The 22,718-nt window shown below is 42.6% G+C and overlaps 1 protein-coding gene across 1 annotated transcript in view; it reads right to left on the bottom strand.

The window, feature by feature from the left end:
* LOC126260225 (glutamate receptor 1-like) overlaps nt 1-22,718 on the bottom strand; it is a 1,552,181-nt gene that overhangs the window by 367,481 nt on the left and 1,161,982 nt on the right. Inside the window, exons 6-7 of the mRNA XM_049957528.1 lie at nt 9,745-9,865; nt 6,469-6,633 (exon numbers count right to left, since the gene is read on the bottom strand). Of these exons, the coding sequence (XP_049813485.1) occupies nt 6,469-6,633; nt 9,745-9,865 (286 nt within the window). The remainder of the gene's footprint in view (nt 1-6,468; nt 6,634-9,744; nt 9,866-22,718) is intronic.

The following is a 22,718-nucleotide window of genomic DNA, read 5'->3' on the forward strand; positions in this document are numbered from 1 at the left end:
ATTTATCGGAAAGAAAAACAGACTGCTAAATCGAACAAATACAGTTATTCCCTCTGAAACAGAAAAGACAATATTTTGTTTCTCATACATAGCAAAGATTAAAAATATAATTTCTCTTGTAAACAGTGACATCAGATAGCGCTATAAATCTATGACCATAAAGAATTTTAAATCGAAGTGAGGATCAAGAAGTGACGTCAAAGCAACGATTACATTGAGTCACTCGTCAAAACTGACATTTAGCATCGCATATTTCTGTTGACCTGCCGTGGTCAAAATTCACTTCTGTTTTGTTATCTCCAAACGACACTAAGAGCTGAACTCATTTGTGCTATGCAACAGAGCTTCCAAATTATGTAATTAAACCGTTAATCTTTGGTAGTTATGAAACTGCATGCGTCTATCTAAGTTCCAGAGACTCCTAGCAGGTTACGAAATGGCACGAGTTCATCGAAGACCAAAGGACTTCCTGGGCATTTCAGAGCTGGATGAGTACAATGAAGCTCAAGGGACAACTCTGGGGTCATGGATACGCTCAAATCTATCGAAGACCCTTCTAGGATACCACATAATTACAAAAGTCCAGTGAAGCCTTAGGAACCATAATCGCATGAATCATTACCTTTCTGTGGAGTCCCTTGTGCATCCGGTCCACCTCAATAGCGGACCTCAGTCTCCGATGTGAGGCGTTTTCCAGAACACTGGAGAGGGAACTGAGACACTCACGCGTACAGCGTCTCCGTAGCCTGTTTTACGTCACCTACAGCGGAGTTGCTTATTTTCACTTGGCGTCCCACACGTCTCTCTTTATGGTGGTCGGGCGTAAGTGAAACACAAAGTTGTGAGGGGGGGGGGGGGAGGGGAGAGGGGCAGCGAGTTGTGAGCTAATGTAATAAGCCTTGTGACAGCACGCCGAGCGCCCCGTAAAACTTTTACAGCGCTTCCTACAGTGTCAAGTGGTCGTTGTGAAAACATAAAGGTGTGCGGGAGGATGAGGTAGGGTAACCTAAGGGCTCGTGATGCCAGCGATGATCGCCAACAAAGCCTGCCTGTCTCTGACGTCCTGCAGAAGGAATTTTAAAGTCACTCACACCGACCGATACCGTGTGTTCGGGCATTCAGATCATCTCCGGTTGTGAACGAGGCACTGGATCCATTATCTCGTGACAACTTTCACTGCTCCTTTTGTTGGAAGCGACCAAGTTTTTCCTAACTCTGACATTCCTTTTTACCAGCTTTACTACGCGACCTACTACCGTACACTAACGAACAAGGTTATAAAAGTGAGCTATTTATTATCTTTTTCTGGTAACTCGTGGAGCTTATGTCCGTGAGCTAGTTTCACAATTAAAAGCCGTCTTATAAAAAATCACGTTAGTTTAAAGGCATATGTGGTCATTTTAAAGACTGTATAGGATTAGAATAAATTATATCTCTAAAACTCTATTTCTTTTTAGCGTCAGAACAACACCAAAATAGCTGTAGGAGCGACACATCAAGTGAAAGTTAAACTATGTGTTGTGTCAAATGACACATTTACTCGTATGCGCATGAATACGTTTCACAGTTACAACCTGCCTTACAAAAATCGTCAGATTGGTTCAAAAGTATCCGTTTTCATTGCGGAGATTGTATAGTGATTGAGGATTATATCGCTTAAACTATTTTCTTTTTTAACGTCACAACAACACCATGATAACTGTGGGTGGGGAACATCAAGTTAAAGTGAAATGTAACTAAAACATTAAACGATTAACTTGATCTAAAACTGCGAAATGAATCGACAAAAACGCCAGAAACCTGTCAAGCCTTGAAAGAAAAGTCACCAATAGTGGCAACCTGAGTGGTATACGTCAAGTTTGTATTACTATTAAAGTAAGAGATAAGTAGATGGGAATCAAAAGGTTATGGATGCATCGAGAAAAATATGACTGTTTTAGATGTATTTGGTTGCAAACAAACCGTCCGTCGTAGAAGTTCGGAGAGTGATTTTATTCGCGACGTGTAAGCGATGCCAGAGCTGTATCTACGGTGGCAGGTTGAACTAACAACTTCAAACAACAGGTGGAAATTCTAACAGATGTGAGCAGGATGTGTTAAGGACGAGTAGGAGATTTGCGGGCGCTGTGTGTCAATGTTTTGTTATGTACATTTTTGTGAAGAAGAGAAAAAAAGTATGCAAAGTCCGTTCAGCACACATTGACCACCAAACAAACCACGTAGTAGTGGAGGCTGCCGCGACTTGAAAAGTGAAATTAATGAACCATCATATTCATCGGTTCATATATTGTGCTTCAGGAATCTTGCAGTTATGACCTGGCCTCCACAATGTGGGACACAGTGGACATCACAGTCAGTAGTGAAACGCGGACAATTCTCGTCTGGAAAGTGTTATCAAGGGTAACGAGACTTTACTTTATCAATAGGAACCTAGTACTAAACGACAAAGTGCAAAAATCAGCATGAAGAGTGAACGCTTTACTGACATAACCAGCATACACGCCAATGTGACACCTGAGTTCAACAACAGCCCACTGAACAGCCCCTCTGGACGCTTTCACATGGCTGCATGAGCGTTCTGTGTGTTGTACTCCTGAGGCATTAAAACTGTCTATGTAGAACACCTGAAGCATAAAACTACCATCTTATCGTTTCTTTACTTCTTATTAATAGTCTCGAAACTTCTTGGAGTGACAGGGTAAGTTTCCAGGCATTTGTATAAAACTATTCTGTGGCATTTACTGTATAGTCTACTGCAATGTTTTTATATTTAAAAAAAAATTAGAATTATTGTTACCATTACAATGTTTTCATCTCTTGCCGCTGCATTCTCTTTAGTATCTCACTTTTACCTTCCACGATAGTTTGTCAGATTAGGATGGAATTTATAAAGTAGGAGCCAAGAATCGCTTTATAACCAAAGAGTAATATACACACACAGAAGCTTATAATGCTCTTTGGTTATGCATATAGAGTGAACCTTGTAACACCTCCGACAAACTTTCAGAGGCGGGAAAAAAAAAAAAACAGGAGAAAATGTCTTTGTTTACAAATACTACGACCCTACTGGGCCCATGTTTACTACATATTATTTTCTTCTTTTGGTTCACTGCACCACCTCCCAAAATAGAGATATCAACGAGTGTTCGGTCGAAGAGATGTGTCTCACGCTAGCGTACTGAAAAGTGCTCGTAAGTCTTAAGATATGCATTTTAGAACCCATCTTCATCAGACAATTTTGTCTTGTTTCGGTCCATACCACCTCCTCTGCAAGTTTGTTGATGTAGTTCTGATATAATCTTCAAGCATTATGGTTTCTTCGTCCTGTCTGTTATACAAACACTGACGAAAAAAAAATCGCAACACTAAGACGGAATTGTACTACATAAAAGAAAGTTGGCAGGCGTCTTTCTGCACCTGAAAGATGATGTCTATTCAGATTTGGCGCCAGTCGTATAAGAGTGGCACCAGTAGGCCCACTTTGAGGAGGCTAATCAAGTTTGCCCTAAATAGCGGTCGCGAGCATAGATTACTTTTGACCGTAAGCTGATGTTAGTCAATAACGCTTTTAGGGCGACAAAAACGCTATTATCTACACCTAGCAGTGTTTGAACGAGGTAGTGCAGTAATGCGACGAGAAGCTAGATGTTTTTTCTGCGATATTGCAGAAAGACTTGGCGAGAATACAGCCACTGTACATGATTGTTGGTAGTGGCACCCACGGGAACATACGATCGCAAGACGACCAGTCTCGCACAGCCACATGGCACTAATGAGAGGAAGGACCGTCATGTTAGGGGTGTGCCTCTGGCGTATCGTACTGCATCCGTAGCAGCAGTCTGAGCACCAGTTGGCACCACAATGACATAACTAACTGTTACAAATCGGTTACTTCAAGGATAGCCCCGAGCCAGACGTCCAATAGCGTGCATTCCACTGACCCCAAACCACTAACATTTGCGACTTCAGTGGTGTGAAGCGAGAGCTGATTGGACGGCAGGGTGGAGTTTGTTGTGTTTTCTGATGAAAGCTCGCTCTACCTTGGTGCCACTGATGGCCATGTGTTGGTTAGAAGGAGGCCACTATAGGGTCTGCAGTCTGTCAGAGTGCTAGACACACTGAACCTACTCCTAGACCTGTGGTTTGGGGTGCGATTTCGTATGACAGCAGGAGCCCTCTCGTTGTTATCCCACGCACCTTGAGCGCAAATCTTTACGTCTGTCTGATGATTCGACCTACTGGAAATGTCGTGTGACTAAGGCCACCCGTCTGGTAGATCGTTCGCTGGGTGCAAGTCTTTCGATTGGACGCCACTTCGGCGGCTTGCGCGTCGATGGGGATGAAATAATGATTAGGACAACACAACACCCAGTCCCTGAGCGGAGAAAACCTCCGACCCAGCCGGGAATCGAACCCGGGCCCTAAAGCCGTCGGCACACGGACCGTGCTGTCGAACGTTAACGTTGAGCGTGACAGGTTCAACGTCCTGCCGAACGCTCAGGAACGATGCGACTTGTGCATACGGTACGTGTGCCCCAACGTGGTAAATGTGATCGCAACGCATAAAATTCCGACGTCAGCTCTATTAAAACGCACATTTCCTCCATCGTCCACGAAATGGAAAGTAACATGTCCAATCAATAAGGACACAGACTTATAAAGGTTCCATTACAAACAGTTCGGTGGAAATTTGGAATACTTCTCCGTATAAGATGAACATTATTTCATCATTCCCACATTTTAGTAAAACCCTAAGGTCAGTCTTACTTGACCACTGTTCCTGCAAGGTAGCAGAATCTTTGCAACATGTGAATTACGAAGCGTAAAAGAAAAAGGAGCAAAATATCTTTATAGAAGTGGCGCAAGCTGTCCTGTAGATTAAGCCAATCGAACAAACTCACCCCTCAAAAAAAGGTGAATTTATATTTACATAACATCAAACGCTATAATATATACTCATATTAAACTAATAATAAAGTATCAGAACCTAACAGAAACACGAATGTTAGGGATAAAAATCTTGGAAGCGTCAATATGCGAACCACCGACCAGCAAACAAATCGGTTGAAGTCAGTGACGCTATTCACTACGCTAAACCAACAACACACATTCTTCATGTAATCATATTATGTTACGAGTTGCTGTAAACTTTTATCGTAGATATGTTACTAATTGAAATTTAATTATAACAAACTATACTACGAACAATGCGTTTTGTGTAGCTATTCAGTGTGTCGCTGCCTTCAAATAGCCTACTCTCATAATACCCAAGTTACAATCATTCTTTTGCCACGAATATGATGTTTCTCATTTTATTGGAACGAATCACACAGTTAACAACGGGTTTTCCAGTGATTCTCAGTTTGCTGGTGCTCCTAAACGGCATATATACATATAGGCTTGAAATGAATACCAATATGGCGCCTCACAACGGTACTGAATGGAGACGGCGTGCGTGTGACGTAGGTGCCGTTGTGCCATTTCATTGGTCAACGCTGAGTGGCACGCTCAGAATATCTGACATGCCAGATATTGCTCTAAACGTTCGGAAAGACTCCCGAACGTGCTATTCCACGCTATGTCGTCAGAAACTCGGCACGCTCAACGCTCAACGTTCGAATGCACGGTCCGTGTGCCGACGCCTTTAGGATTGACATTCTGTCGCGCTGACCACTCAGCTGACGGGGGTGGACATTCGACATACTGTGCTGCCGCTCATGCACAGAATTCAAGTGGGTGTTTTCCAACAGGATAAAGCTCTCCCACATACCGCCGTTGTAACCCAACCTGCTCTACAGAGTATCGTGCCTTGGCCTGCTCTGTCACTAGATCTGTTTCCAATCGAGCACATATGGGACATAAAGCGGGAACAACTAGAGCGTCAACACAATCAGCATTGACCGTCCCTGTATTGACCAAGACAACATGCTTGGAACTCCATCCTACAAACTGACTTCCGGCACCCGTACAACACAGTGCAAACACGTTTGCAAGCTTGCAGTGAAAATTCTCTCGGTTACACCGGTTATTAATGTACCAGATTTTCACAACTGCATCGGATTATTCGCGTTTGCATTAATCTGCGATCTTACAGTGTTAGTCACATAAATATGTTATCTAGACAAATCTATTCCCGAAATTCCATTCCTCTACTCTAATTATTTCCGGATATTGCAATTTTTTTCGGTCAGTGTATATGAAAAATATTTATAAGCAACTATCAAAGTATCATGTTGATTTTCACGGTATAGACGTACATGCAGGATCTGTGTGGCTATAATATTGTACTTACAGAAAGTAAAAGCCAATATGAGGCTACGCACTTAGTCTAGCGATCTGTGCAGGACTGCAATAATATCTCTAAATAGGGAAAATGTAATTAGTTCTAGAAGAAGCGGCCGGATATGGGGTGGCCATCCCCCGCGCACGATACGTCGCGGATACAGCAACCTTGAGGAGAACACCCACCGAGATGGAGTCGCGGCCCGCGCCCGGCGTCGTGTCCGGCTCCAAGCGTCTCCAGCCCTCCAGGAAGTTCCGCACGAAACTCCGGCTGGAGTCCACGATCCGGAATCCGCTAATGTTGATGGCGCCGTACTCGATCACCTCCGTCTCCCACCGGTCGTCCATGATCTACACAATACCAAGAAAGTGTCACTAATAGACAGTTGCATCACATTACTGTGGAATTTCGTTACCTTACGTATTATTGCAAACACAAATATATCTTTGGAGCATGAAGTGGGAGGCCCCGTTGTATATTGTTGTTTGTGTACTCACAACAACTGTGTGCATTTGTGTGTCACATTATGACGTTCATGATTATTTCGAAAATTTAGTTAAAACATCGGTGAACTTACATCGAAAATTAGTTAAAATACCCCGAACTTTTATTGCTTTTCTCCGCATTCAGTTATATACCTATCAGTGACACAAAGTCACAAAATTATGAAAAAGCTCAGAACTTTTAAAAAGTTGGAGTAGTAAAATGTTCAATTATGGAATTCCAGTATGATAATAACAATGTTGATAATAACTTCATCATTTTACAAATCTTAAAAATGATGTAGATATGAAAGCGGTGTCAGACGGTGACAGTTACCTGCTATGGTTTGGATAACCCCGACAGAATGGTTGGAACAGATAAACAACCAATCAGTCTTACTTGTATATGAAGAGGATTGTCTAATATTCAATACATAATAGTGAGTTACAGTCCCATTTTTTGATGTGTAAAACTACTGTGGCTACTCTCGACTACCATAAGTGAGCATGCGCTAATGATGTTTTCCTAGCAGCTTTGCTCAGCATAGTTGACAACTGCAACTTTCCTTGCACTATACTTAAATGATTAGAATAACAAAAATTCAAACGATTTTAATCATACCTACTGCATGTACACAGTCCTAAGTCTGTATAAAACGGGAAGGACAATATTATGACATTATTGATAGCTTATAAGAACAAACACGTACGCTATGGAAAAATAAGATGGTAACTAATGAGAATCAACATGTTCGCTGTCTAATAAATAGGGTGGCAGCTAAGGGGAATCAGGAAGTCCGTTTTGGAATCGATTAGGGGACAGCCGCCGGATGCTACGCAGAAATTATCTATGAAAACCCAACGATAGTTTTTCTACTAGTTTTGCACATCAAAATGTTGAAACCGACAAACAGACAAAGCATTTTTAACTCAGTCTTATAGTATTCTATTATACTCCTTACATCACCCGTGATCTGTTTTTGACAAGTACTTTAAATTTGCAGCGACGGTTTCATATTTTCATTATAAGTAAAAAGCTGAGCACTCATCGACATTGCAAGCGTTACATATCTATGCTAACAAAAAATAATCTATACCTGGAAGTCCCACACTAATCTGATATTCAATCGTTTGAAAATTATTTGGAAGAGACATGTCCGAAAAAACAGACACCATAACCATATAAGTATATATTTCTGGCAACACTGGCCACGACCTTCTTCTTCTGTGCTCATGCACGCATATTCCCCGAACTCTTACGGGACTTGGTAAGGATGTCTTCCACGAGTAATGAATGTGTTGGGGTGGGACACTACGAATGTAATGTGTGGACATACAAGGTGAGAATGTTGATCTCGCGGGAGGCGTGTGCGATATAGTGCCTGCAGTCGCACTATCCTCTGTGCCCTCGTTGGCTCAGATGGACAGACCGTCTGCCATGTGAGCAGGATATCCCAGGTTCGAGTCACGGTCGGGGCACACATTTTCACCTGTCCCTTTGATATACGAGGGCAGTTCAATAAGTAATGCAACACATTTTTTTTCACAGCCAATTTTGGTTGAAAAAACCGGAAATTTCTTGTGGAATATTTTCAAACATTCCCGCTTCGTCTCGTATAGTTTCATTGACTTCCGACAGGTGGCAGCGCTGTACGGAGCTGTTAAAATGGCGTCTGTAACCGCTGTGCGTTGCAAACAACGGGCAGTGATCGAGTTTCTTTTGGCGGAAAACCAGGGCATCTCAGATATTCATAGGCGCTTGCAGAATGTCTACGGTGATCTGGCAGTGGACAAAAGCACGGTGAGTCGTTGGGCAAAGCGTGTGTCATCATCGGCGCAAGGTCAAGCAAGACTGTCTGATCTCCCGCGTGCGGGCCGACCGTGCACAGCTGTGACTCCTGCAATGGCGGAGCGTGCGAACACACTCGTTCGAGATGATCGACGGATCACCATCAAACAACTCAGTGCTCAACTTGATATCTCTGTTGGTAGTGCTGTCACAATTGTTCACCAGTTGGGATATTCAAAGGTTTGTTCCCGCTGGGTCCCTCGTTGTCTAACCGAACACCATAAAGAGCAAAGGAGAACCATCTGTGCGGAATTGCTTGCTCGTCATGTGGTTGAGGGTGACAATTTCTTGTCAAAGATTGTTACAGGCGATGAAACATGGGTTCATCACTTCGAACCTGAAACAAAACGGCAATCAATGGAGTTGCGCCACACCCACTCCCCTACCAAGAAAAAGTTTAAAGCCATACCCTCAGCCGGTAAAGTCATGGTTACAGTCTTCTGGGACGCTGAAGGGGTTATTCTGTTCGATGTCCTTCCCCATGGTCAAACGATCAACTCTGAAGTGTATTGTGCTACTCTTCAGAAATTGAAGAAACGACTTCAGCGTGTTCGTAGGCACAAAAATCAGAACGAACTTCTCCTTCTTCATGACAACGCAAGACCTCACACAAGTCTTCGCACCCGAGAGGAGCTCACAAAACTTCAGTGGACTGTTCTTCCTCATGCAGCCTACAGCCCCGGTCTCGCACCGTCGGATTTCCATATGTTTGGCCCAATGAAGGACGCAATCCGTGGGACGCACTACGCGGATGATGAAGAAGTTATTGATGTAGTACGACGTTGGCTCCGACATCGACTAGTGGAATGGTACCGTGCAGGCATACAGGCCCTCATTTCAAGGTGGCGTAAGGCCGTAGCATTGAATGGAGATTACGTTGAAAAATAGTGTTGTGTAGTTAAAAGATTGGGGGATAACCTGGTGTATTTCAATGCTGAATAAAACAACCCCTGTTTCAGAAAAAAAATGTGTTGCATTACTTATTGAACTGCCCTCGTATATCAACGCCCATTAGCAGCTGAAGGTATTAATATAATTCTAATAAATCTTTAAACGTTTTTGAAGTAAAACAAATTCTATAAAATTTTGGTTCATTAGTCACATCACGTATTCACAGAAGGGCGACTCACCAGGCCGCTCAGCAGGTAGTGGTAGGTGCGCTTGCCCAGCGTGACGTCACGAACATGGCTGACGACGATGTCCTTCGCCATCTCCGTCGGGCAGTCGAGGACGATGTACTTGTTCGCCCACCTGCAACAGACATTCACCGCAGCAATGCACTAGCTGTCAGTAAAACCTCAAAAATTACCTTTCTTTAACGATGCTAGTGATATGAGATGAATATGCTTGTCTACTCAAAGAGAAAGTTTATATCTGTGATGATTAACTGTCCTGCTCCTCCTCCGGCGTAGCCTCGATAAAGTGTGCTGTAATTGCTGACACGGTCTCGATGATACTCAACGCACGCTACTTCACTGTGGAACGTGATATACATCGATCAATACAAGAAACATTTTAGTGGTGGACTATTACCCACATCCAATACTACTATTATTGAGCAGCTCTGTTGGTAGAAGTCTAAAATCGCTATTTCGCGTGCCAGATTAGTAAGTGACAGCTCTTGTGAGACCCATACAAGCCACGATTCTACAGCTTCGACTGCACTTAGAAAATCTGATTCGCCCATTGCATCCCGGAATTACGGGACCTAGGAGATTACATTTAACATTACAAGTGATTCCTTCCAGCGTCACCAGACAAATTAAGTCTAGGTGTTATACTTAAGTACTACGAAAGTGAAATAATTACGACAGAACAAACAAATTACTTTCTATAGAAACAGTGTAGGTAGTTTCCTCTTTAACAGACATAGACAGTTATCTTCCCTTAACCTACACGTTCTCCAGTTTTTCATTCCCCTTGTAATGTAACAATGAATTAAGAATGTGCCTAGGCTAAATTGCAACACGTTCTCCAGTTTTCCATTAACGTTACAACCTAAAACTGAATTTATTAGGTGCTAAGGCTAAATCAAGATACTCACCTTCAAAAATCGGATCAGGTCAAAACCTTAAAGTTCGTTACATGGATCATAGGACATTTTATAATCACGATACGCACTGCGAGGTTCCGCAACTGTTGACTCGAATTTTCGGATATACGGTGACACGGCCCTCAACATAAACAAATGTAATGTATTGCCCTTAAATAGGCAGTAAGATCAGTTATTGCTACACGACTGCGGAAAAGTCAGTGGTAACAGTAAAGTCCTTAAAAATTTGAGGATAGGTGTACGGAGAGATTTCAATTGGAAAGACCACATAAAACTTACCGGAGGAAAGACTGGTGCTAGGCTAGGTTCATTGGGAGAATCCTCAGGATGCATGCTCCAAACACGAAGGAGATATCTTACCAAACCCTCCTCCGTCCGATACTTAATATTGGTCTTCTGTTTGGTAGTCTTACTAGGTAGGTTTAATAAAGGAAATAAAGATGGAAAGAATAGTAGCAAATTGTGTCACCAGTTCGAGTAAGAACAACAAAAGTGGCATGCTACAGGAGAGGTATGAAGTATCATTGTGTGGTTTACTACTGAAATACAGGTAATGTAGATTCACAGATGAGCTAAGCAATACTACAAATTAGTTGTGAGGACCATAAAGGCGAAATTAGATTGATGTGTGTGTTACAGGATAGTTATTAGGGAAGGTCACGCAACATACACTATTTGATCAAAAGTATCCGGACACCCCCCAAAAATGTTTTGCATATTAGCAGCATTGTGCTGCCACTCACGGACTTCGAACGTGAACAGGTGATAGGGTGCCACTTATGTCATACGTCTGTACGCGAGATTTCCACACTCCTAAACATCCATAGTTCCACTGTTTCTGATGTGATAGTGAAGTGCAAACGTGAAGGTACACGTGCAGCAGAAAAACGTACAGTCCGACCTCGTCTGTTGACTGACGGAGACCGCTGACAGTTGAAGAGGGTCGTAATGTGTAACTGGCAAACATCTGTCCAGACCATCACACAGGAATTCCAAACTGCGTCAGGATCCACTGCAAGTACTATGACAGTTAGGCGGGAGGTGAGAAATGTTGGATTTCATGGTCGAGCGGCTGCTCTTAAACCTCACATCACGCCGGTAAATGCCAAACGACGCCTCGCTTGGTGTAGGAGCGTAAGCATTGGACGATTGAACAGTGGAAAAAATTGTGTGGAGTGACGAATCACGGTACACAATATGACGATCCGATGGCAGTGTGTGAGCATGGCGATTGCACGGTGAACGTCATCTGCCAGTGCGTGTAGTGTCAACAGTAAAATTCGGATGCGGTGGTGTTATGGAGTGGGCTTGCACCCCTTGTTTGCATCTTTCAGCACGATCGAGCACCTGCTCATAATGTACAGCCTGTGGTGGAGTAGTTACACTACAATAATATCCCTGTAATGGACTGGCCAGCACAGAGTCCTGACCAGAATCTTTGGGATGTTTTGGGACGCCGACTTCGTGTCAGGCCTCACCGACCGACATCGATACCTCTCCTCAGTGTAGCACTCCGTGAAGAATAGAAGATCATTTTTATTTTTATAGCATTTAGGCTGCTGCCATCATATGGTCCTAAAACAAAGTATAGTGCAGTAAATGAAAATATATAAAGGAAGCTAGACGGGATTATTCGCAAAAATCGACATTGTCGGTAGACTTGTTCATGGAATTTGCCCAAGTGGTGTTAGTTGCTGTTATGTCTACAAAGGCGACACAGTACAAGATTCGGCCCAGGCGGTCAGACATCACCTGCACAACATATCTAGTGGTGCCAGAGCTTTGATTTTCGTGTACACACCTAGGTATGGAGAAGATCTAAATTTTCTTTCCGCCAACAATGACGTTAGCAGCCGGCCTTCCTCCGAGTGGGAACTGGCGCTACATTGGCTGCGTCTGACAACACTGCCCAAGGACGACACTTTACAGCACGTTTAAATATCCACATTTGACTTTCAGGGTATTCTTCCTTTTTTCAGTTGCATTTGGTGTGAGGGGCAATAGCACTAGTCGAGGAAACCATTTGTCAACATTTTGCTCTTAAAACCGGGCAACAATAGCCTGCATCCATTTGGTCGCCCAGACATAGTAAGCGGTACGCTTATAAAGGCTAATGGATGTTGTAAAATTAAATCAAGCGATGTTAAGGGAATTAGATCAGGAAATGAGCAGCTCAAAGTAGTAGACGAGTTTGCTGTTTGGATAACAGTAGACATCAGAACGATTTAAAATTCAGACTGGCAACAGCAGAACAGGTCTCTCGATAGAGGTATGTTAACTTCATATACAAACTGAAGTTTTTCTGAAAGCATTTATTTGAAGTGTGGCCTAATATGGAAGTGAATCGTGGAAGACAAACAGTACAGACTAGAATATACAAGCTTTTGAAATGAGGAGCTACAGAATAACGCTCAAGATTTGATGAGATACATATGAACAAAAACGCGGACAAAAGAAATGTTTCACACGTCTTCACAGGAGAAAATACGTTGATATTACAGTTCTTAAAGCATCAAGAAATAGTGATCTGTGTCTTAGTGTGTATGTGTGTGGGGGGGGGGGGGAGGGGGATATGGGGGAGTTTGGGAAGGTAAACGGGGAGATAAAATTCTATAGAAAGGTCAAAGTTTTGTTTACGCTGAGAAGTTCAGACGTATGTAGGATGCAGTAGTTAAACAGACATAAATATACTTGCAAAAGATAGACTAGCTACAAGAGCTACATTAAAATAGTCTTCGAACTGAGTTATATATTCTATTTATTTTATTTCTATGTGCAGGTGTTAATTTATTTAACCTGTCAGATTGGGGCTATCAGGTGTTTCCTTACGTGCAGCCAATCATTCTGTTAATTTTCGTTTACTCACTACGATAAGTATAAGTTAAATCAAATATGCAATATCATTAAATATTTAGTAGTTAGTATACTGCATAAAAAGAGTAAAAAATTAACGTAATCTACATTCGTTCATGAATACAACAGAGACAAGTTACAGCTAGATAGTTTTGTACTGTGTAGGGTAGCAGCAATGGTTGTGAGGGAAGGATGGAAGACAGGGAGGAAAGAGGTACGTTGTAAAACACAACCTATAAAGTTAGAGGAAAATAAGTTGATGTGACTGACTGAGAAATGGGAAGAGCAAGAAGCGCAGGTGGGAGAAGACTGAAGCGTTGGACTTACTCTTTGACAAAACTTAAAGTGGCCATTCGCCTTACGTTTTGGGGAGCTGTTATGAGTGTGTGCTCCTTAGAAGCAAAGGGGCGTTTAGTTGTGTTCAGAGTGCAGAGCAGATTCTTCCAGAGGCGAACAGCAGCAACAGAGTAGGTGTTTCTGAATGTTTATGTTTCACGGATAGGCACAGATAAGGTTATAGGTAAGTGAAATCCTGTGCTTCGACTATCGGTCCGTGCACGACAGTGCAGGGTGCCAGTATGTTCTAGAGAGCGACACTCGAAAATTCCATTTTTCAGTGGATCATACCCCGGGTTTTACTGATCACAGAGATAAGGGGTCAAGAGTTTTGGATAGCCCTTGCTCTATATTGTACACTTATCTGGAGAAAAGTCATGCTCCAGCTAGTAAATGGTCTAGGCTGCACGTTAGGTGGCTTGAGCGCCGTTTGTTCGTGAGCGACTCGTGAGAGTACTAGTTGTGGGGATGGCCAGTGTTATTTCTATTCACGGCAAACCGTCGAAATTTTTACCTGTTGTCCTTAAGATGATATTCTCGTCGGCTTTGAAACTTTTGTCGATGTCATTATCCGTTATCGAGAATCAATTGTTCAAAATTGCCGTACTTACACACGTAAAATATGCACATAATACCCGGTCTGAGGGTAAATGTAGTTTTAACTGACGTAGTGAAAATATGGAAAGGCTACTAGGGTCATAACAAGCGTTCTGAGATCACGAAACACGAAACTATGTTTTGAATCAGCATTTTTTCACAAATATTTTTTTTTTTTTTTTTTTTTAATTTGTGGTAAGTTCCTATGGGACCAAACTGGTGGGGTCGTCGGTCCCTACGCTTACACACTACTCGATCTAACTAATTACGCTAAGCACAACACACACACACACACACACACACACACACACACACACACATGCCAGAGGGACTCGAACCTCCGACGGGGGGAGCCGCGCGAACCATGGCCAAACTTTTCAGACAAGCGGCTACGCCGCACGGCAAAAAGTTTATAAGGCGCTGTCTATAATGACTACTTCATGACTTTACACATATGCACAAAGTGACAAAAAATGGGCTAACGGTGGTCTGAACATGCCTGAAAAGTACTCAAAACGACTACTAAAAATTATGTAAAACTGGAAAACTGCAAACTCAGTAAAATATTCCTAATAATAATTTTATTCTTTTAAATACAAATATTGAGCCAGGGGTTTTCAGTGTATTGCGTAAGATGAACAAAATGTCCAGAAAAACGCAAAGCGAATGGTTTTGTGTTATCTAGAGCATACTTACGTGTTGTTTATGTGTATCAAATTATAAAAAACTGTCGAAGTAAATAAGAAAAGTCAAAACTCTACTGACATAAAGAATATCTTTTATATATGCACCAAAACGTGCTGTACTGAGAAGAAGAAAGGAATCATCGGAAAAGTCCTCCTGTCGGAGCACAATACAGCAAACATATTCCCCGATAAAAGACTCTGACAGAAAAGTGCGGATCCAGCTGCCTCAGTCTTCATGCCGTGATTATTACCAAAACTTTTGGGATGCGAACACATTCGTGTTTTTTTTCTGAAAGAATAGAGCAGAGAACCAGTGACGGTGAAAGAGGGAGAAGACAGCGTTAGTTAGCGAAAGAGAGAGAGAGGGGGGGGTGGGGGGTGGGAGGGGGCAGTGATGGTGGGAGAGAGAAAGTGGCATTGCAAGAGAGACATGGATGAAGAGAAAAGCAGTGGTAGCCAAAGAGAGAGGAGACGCTGATGGTCACTAAGAGACAGTGGCAGTAAAACACAAAGAGAAATGGATGGACAGAGGAGCAGTGGAAGCAAACTGAGGAAGAAACAATGGAAAAGAAAAATACAGATGAATGGAGACCATACATAGACTGGACCCTCCCAAGCTGGCGAACTTTAACACATAGGTATTGGGAAGGGCACAGTTTACACCAAAATTTTAAACATATGGATATAGGGGAAAAAATTTGGAACCCCACAATATTTCAGCTGACGAGTTACGGTGGACACAGTGTCAGTGAGGAAAAAAGACAAAAGGAGACGGTAACAGCGAGGGAAGACAGTGGCAACGGGTGAAAAAGGAGACAATGGGAGAGAGACATGTATAGACTGTGGCAGTGAGATAGAGATGCTGGGCCCGCATCTCGTGGTCGTGCGGTAGCGTTCTCGCTTCCCACGCCCGGGTTCCCGGGTTCGATTCCCGGCGGGGTCAGGGATTTTCTCTACCTCGTGATGGCTGGGTGTTGTGTGATGTCCTTAGGTTAGTTAGGTTTAAGTAGTTCTAAGTTCTAGGGGACTGATGACCATAGATGTTAAGTCCCATAGTGCTCAGAGCCATTTGAACCATTTCTAGAGATGCTGGGTATGAAACATTGACTAACTACAAAGAGAGAGACTGAATAAAATGATTTAGAAAGTTCTGTGTTAAAAGAGTGGCAATATGTTCGCACTTGAAAAATTTTGGTGAGGTAGGCGGAATGAGGATTGAGGTTGCTGGTTGCCCACTTTTCTGTCAGAGACATATAAAGAGGAACGAATTAGCCTGTTTTGTGCTTCGACAGGAGCATTTTTCTGCTGCTAGTGATATGGTCAGGAAATTAATCTCAGATGGAAGATGTTGGGGTACGTGTGCATCAAGGAACTGAAGAAGTAGACATAGCATGCGGTAGTCGTGTAACGTGTCTGGCCGCAACCAACGTAACTCGGCGTTTACAGAACTGACACGGTCATATAAAAATGGTTCAAATGGCTCTGAACACTATGGGACTTAACATCTGTGGTCATCAGTCCCCTAGAACTTAGAACTACTTAAACCTAACTAACCTAAGGACATCACACACATCCATGCCCTAGGCAGGATTCGAACCTGCGACCGTAGCAGTCGCGCGGTTCCGGACTGAGCGCCTAGAACCGCTAGACCACCGCGGCCGGCGACACGGTCATATAGACGGATTTTGCAGATACAGTGCACACGACAATTCATTATTAGTTCCAACCGTCCAATATTCCCACTAGTCATGGCGTATTGGATTACACCGCAAAATTCGAGGTTTGGATTGCACAAGTTTACGTTTCACATCATTCGCAAATATGTTACGAAACTTTTTAAGTGCCAAGAAACCAGTGAAAGTATTTTGCATGTGGCAACAGTATTTTCTGCTCATTTCAGATGCTCACGAAGTTACAATTAAGTTTTCCACTGCTATTGGTAAGGTATCAAGACTACCGTCGAGACGAATGGGAGACAATTGTTCTCGAAATTCAGAACTTATTAACTTGTGATGAGATACTAAAATTATATTCGATTTTTTCATACTTACATTAAGTCCCAGGTTTTGCTCCTGTCTCACCACTGAAGACAGATCATAAATCGTGTGGGCGATCGCAGCCCCGGTCTCTTCAGGTGTACCTCTGAAGTAAAGCTGGAAATCGCCAGCATAGAAATGATATTTGCTGGAGGACAAAACCGTCGAGATACCATTGACGTGTAAGGTCAACGACAGTGGGCCGCGCACTGACCATTGCGGTATCCCTGAGAGAATTTGCTTCCAGGACAACTTTTCAGTCCAACACACAACACGTTGCTATCTGTCTTTCAAGTATCTTTCAAACCTCTTACTATATGTCAACTGTAGCTGGGGCATTTATTTGAGCAGTCTGTCAGAGACGGTACTATCAAATCTTTTGCTGAAGGCTAGTACCACCAATATTGAGCGTCACGGTTGTGCATGGCATATTTCAGGTCATCAGTTACCAAACTCAATTGAGTGATTCTGCTATGGTGTTTACGAAACCCAGACTAATGTTTGTTAAAACATGTTAAAGTTTCGTAAATATTCAGTAACATGTTCGTGAACAACATATTCCAGGGGTTTCGATACAGGAGTTAAGATGCTGACTGAACGGTATCCAAGGTAATTGGGATATTCGTTGTGAGCGATATGTCGTGGTTCGTTATGTGGTATCAAGATTCTTATGCACGATACTTCTTTTCAGCATGGGGTTTGACTGATACAGAGAAAAACAGATTCACTTCGTCAGCTGAGAGCTGAAAGACGATCTGACTTTGCGTTTCCGACATGCTGGCTACCAAGATCGTAACACAGAACTGCGGGCGGCTTTTCGCTGCATAAAAAGGAAAGAGCGTCCCTGATTTGAAAACTGTGAAGACATTCATTTACGCTGTTTTGCAACTTTCTGTATTCTTCCTGACGTTCCGGTCTCAGAAATTGCCTTGAAACGTCTGTGAGGAGTATCATTTGACGTAAGTCAGTTGTTAGCCAAGGAGCAGAAATTTTTCTTACAAGGACCGTACGAGTAAAAACGTGTTCGACGTAAAGGGCTGTGACATCGTGATTGAGTTCGTGAAATTTGCCATAAATTCTGGGCGCACTGATTATTTGGTGTTTCATGTTACCATACGTTTTGTGACGCAATTTCAGCTTTTGGTGCAGTGAGGGATAGTGGTTCATATTGATACTAAAATGAATGTAATTCCGACTGATAGGAAGCTATTGAGCTGATTTTTGGATGCATATAGACAATACTAAATGGCTCTAAGCACTATGGGACTTAACATCTGTGGTCATCAGTTCAAATGTTCAAATGGCTCTGAGCACTATGGGACTCAACTGCTGTGGTTATCAGTCCCCTAGAACTTAGAACTGCTTAAACCTAACTAACCCAAGAACATCACACACATCCATGCCCGAGGCAGGATTCGAACCTGAGACCGTAGCTGTCACGTGGTTCCACACTGAAGCGCCTAGAACCGCACGGCCACACCGGCAGGCTAGACAATACCAGTTAAGCACACTTTTGTCTTCGTAGACTTCTTTCAAAGAACACCACTTCCGACTGTATTTCTTCGTTGCGGTTTAAAATGCTGTGACGGTGAAAAAATGTTCTCCCGTACTTGTAGCAACTTATATAGTTAAAGCGTTCTTTACCAGTTTTGTCACCTATGGAATTAGTTAGCCGACGTGCATGTGTGAGGGGAAGTACGTGCACTAAGTCTTTCGTACTTCCAAAAGTATGATTTTTAAATAAACACATCTAACATCATATTTCAGCGCAAAGTTAATGTTTCGCGATCAAAGTCATCGTTATGAAATTCTGTTACATAACTGCAAGACTCATAGCAGCTTCATAAACTCGATCCTCCTAACAATGAATCACAATATCTAAAACCTCAAAATAAATTATCGGGTAACAATCACAGGGGCTGTCAGAAGCAAAGGGTTGAGCGTCGTCAACAAGTTTACGACAAATCACAATGAAATGAACACCCTTAGCTGCGTACAGGCGTTGGCATACGTCAACGGGGACAGATGAAAATGTGTGCCCCGACCGGGATTCGAACCCAGGGTCTCCTGCTTACATGGCAGACGCTCTATCCATCTAAGCCACCGAGGAAACAGCGCGACTGCAGGGATTTATCTCTGGCACGCCTCCCGATGGTATCTGTTCCGAAAGAACAGATACCATCTTAGTATATACACGGTGAGTCACCTAACGTTACCGCTGGATATATTTCGTAAACCACATCAAATACTGACGAACCGATTCAACAGACCGAACGTGAGGAGAGGGGCTAGTGTAATTGTTTAATACAAACAATACAAAAATGCACGGAAGTATGTTTTTTAACACAAACCTACGTTTTTTATATGGAACCACGTTAGTTTTGTTAGCACATCTGAACATATAAACAAATACGTAATCAGTGCCGTTTGTTGCATTGTAAAATGTTAATTACATCCGGAGATATTGTAACCTAAGGTTGACGCTTGAGTACCACTCCTCCGCTGTTCGATCGTGTGTATCGGAGAGCACTGCAACATACATCGCGTTTCTACAGAATAATCTGCCAACGTTGCTCGAAAATGTCCCACTGGAAATGCGTCGACGTATGTGGTATCAGCATGATGGTGCACTTGCACATTCCGCAATTAACACTAGGCTGACCCTTAACAGGATGTTCGACGGGCGTTTCATAGGACGTGGAGGACGCATAAATTGGCCAGCCCGTTCTCCTGATCTTACACCTCTGGACTTCTTTCTGTGGGGTACGTCAAAGGAGAATGTGTACCGTGATGTGCCTACAACCCCAGAGGATATGAAACAACGTATTGTGGCAGCCTGCGGCGACATTACACCAGATGTACTGCGGCGTGTACGACATTCATTACGCCAGAGATTGCAATTGTGTGCAGCAAATGATGGCCACCACATTGAACATCTATTGGCCTGACATATCGGGACACATTCTATTCCACTCCGTAATTGAAAATGGAAACCACGTGTGTACGTGTACCTCACCCCTCATGGTAATGTACATGTGCGTCAGTGAAAAAGACCAATAAAAAGGTGTTAGCATGTGGACGTAATGTGCTGTTCCAGTCTCTTCTGTACCTAAGGTCCATCACCGTTCCCTTTGGATCCCTACGTAATTCGGTGCTCTCCGATACACACGATCGAACAGCGGAGGAGTGGTACTCAAGCGTCAACTTTAGGTTACAATATCTCCGGATGTAATTAACATTTTACAATGCAACAAACGGCACTGATTACGTATTTGTTTATATGTTCAGATTTGCTAACAAAACTAACGGGGTTCCATTTAAAAAACGTAGGTTTGTGTTAAAAAACATACTTCCGTGCATTTTTATATGGTTTGTATTAAACAATTACACTAGCCCCTCTCCTCACGTTCGGTCTGTGGAATCGGTTCGTCAGTATTTGATGTGGTTTACGAAATATATCCAGCGGTAACGTTAGGTGACTCACCCAGTATATTACGACATATCATTGGAACGTCTGGACGATTCAAATCTTAGACATCAAAGTTTTTTGTCACTTCTAAGCAAGAGCTACACATTTCTTCAAAACTTTCATCAGTTCGAAATAACTTCACAACATCTCGGACACTACTGACGTTGTCCAGGCTTTTTGAAGCTATAGAGAGGAATTTTGCAGAAAACAATTTCAATTGGCTATAAAATTTTAATAAGAAGTGTAATGACAAACATAAATTCAAAACAACACAAAAATATAAGAAACCTTTAGCTTTAGCACCCGTATTCGATTTTTCGAAATCGAGTTCTTCGAGAAACAAAATGGAATGTTCTTATTTCTGGAAAGCAGTTTCCAACACGTGCCAGGGCATAAAGAGATCTAGAGGCCTAGCCAGCTTACAGAGACTCAGATATTGCTAGTCGCTTGGGGAACCCGCATAAAAAATTGTTCCTTTCTTTCACAACTATAAAATAGTCTCAAACCATGGCCTAATTTACATTGTCTCTTGGGACACAACTTTCAAGGAATGGGCCAAACAGTGAAAATAAGGAACTCTCTAAGCAATTTCTCAGAGTTTTGGTTGCAACCCAGGAAAAGCGCCCGTAATATTTGCCACCCGCCAGTGGCAAAACCGCTGCATTACTTGATATCTAGAGAAAAACGAGTGAAAAGACCAGTAGTAGAATAAGTTAACTCTGGGACACTGTTGATATGAAACTGATATCAAATTAATTATGTAGATTAATTAATTGACCAATTAATTACCCCTACACCTCGATAACGTCATGGGTTTTCCCTGACCGTCTGTGTTGTACAGGATGGGTGAGAAGTCACTATATCTCTACAACTAAGGTTGCCAACCGTCTCGATACATCGTGACCGTCACGTAATGGACCTTCTTGTCCTGACATGCCGACAAAACCCAATTTAGTCCCAGTTTTACAAACTACTGTTGCGAGGTTGGCTCAGATACTGAAAAAACAACATCCGTAAGCGCAACATATAAATCCAGCCTCGGTTATTTTAATTTAGTTATGTCAACAAGTTTATACGGGCAAGGTCGTCTTACACATGGCGTAGCATGTTGTGTTTCCTGTATCGATGATGCAAACACCTTCAACATCTAGCGCCATCATTCGAGAAAACGCCAGACCTCTCTAGTAGTATGGGGCTGGAATTATTTAAGCAGCGCCACGCGAAGGAATCAGGCAGTTCCCATCTCAATAGCGATCTGATAAGACGATTCTTTCTAAAGGTAGTACAAACGACGAATCCAAGTTAGTAATGTCTGAAGTATTTACTGCGGGTTGCAGGTTGTAAAGTGTATAACTACGTGAACTTCGATGGCTAAGTGTTTTGGCGACTGTTTACCATCTAACAAACGTATCATAGCTTACGAAAATGCTTAAGGGTGGGAAGAGAAAGTGTCACTTTCGGATTATTACACAAAAGAGTGGTCTTTTGTCAAGAAAGGAGGTACGCATCAGGAGGCGTTGTATGAGACTTGTAGCTGTTTCATCTCAGTAACTCACGGAGGTAAGGCAGATTTGAGGTATCACATTTCTACGAAAAATCATACAAGCAGATTCGCTGTACCATCAACATCAAAGCCTATTTGTACATTCATGATTAAGGAAGATACCGAGGAAGAAATGCTAGTTGCTGCTGCAGAACTAACAACAGTTTATGAAGTTGTCATGCATCATCAATTCTTCAGTTCTCTTGACGTGTATCGTAAAACTAAATGCCACAATGTATCCTGAGGCTAAAGTCGGCGCAAAGCAGTCTACAGCCAGGAACAAAGCTAGAGTGATCGTTAAAAATATTCTCGCACCACACTACTCCGTGTCCGAATGCATAAACCAATTGCAAGAAGTTTCATTTTACGGCATAGGCACCGACGCATCGAGCCAAAAGGCTGAAAAGATGTTTCCTTTAGTTGTTCAATACTTTCTGAAACTTACGGAAGCCAAAAGAAATTGATGAAGTTTGATTCGCTGCGTAACAGAACATCCGAGACAACTTCAAAGCCTTGTCTAGACACTTCAAG

The sequence above is a fragment of the Schistocerca nitens genome, chromosome 5 (assembly GCF_023898315.1).
Source record: "Schistocerca nitens isolate TAMUIC-IGC-003100 chromosome 5, iqSchNite1.1, whole genome shotgun sequence".
Taxonomy (NCBI): Eukaryota; Metazoa; Arthropoda; class Insecta; order Orthoptera; family Acrididae; genus Schistocerca; species Schistocerca nitens.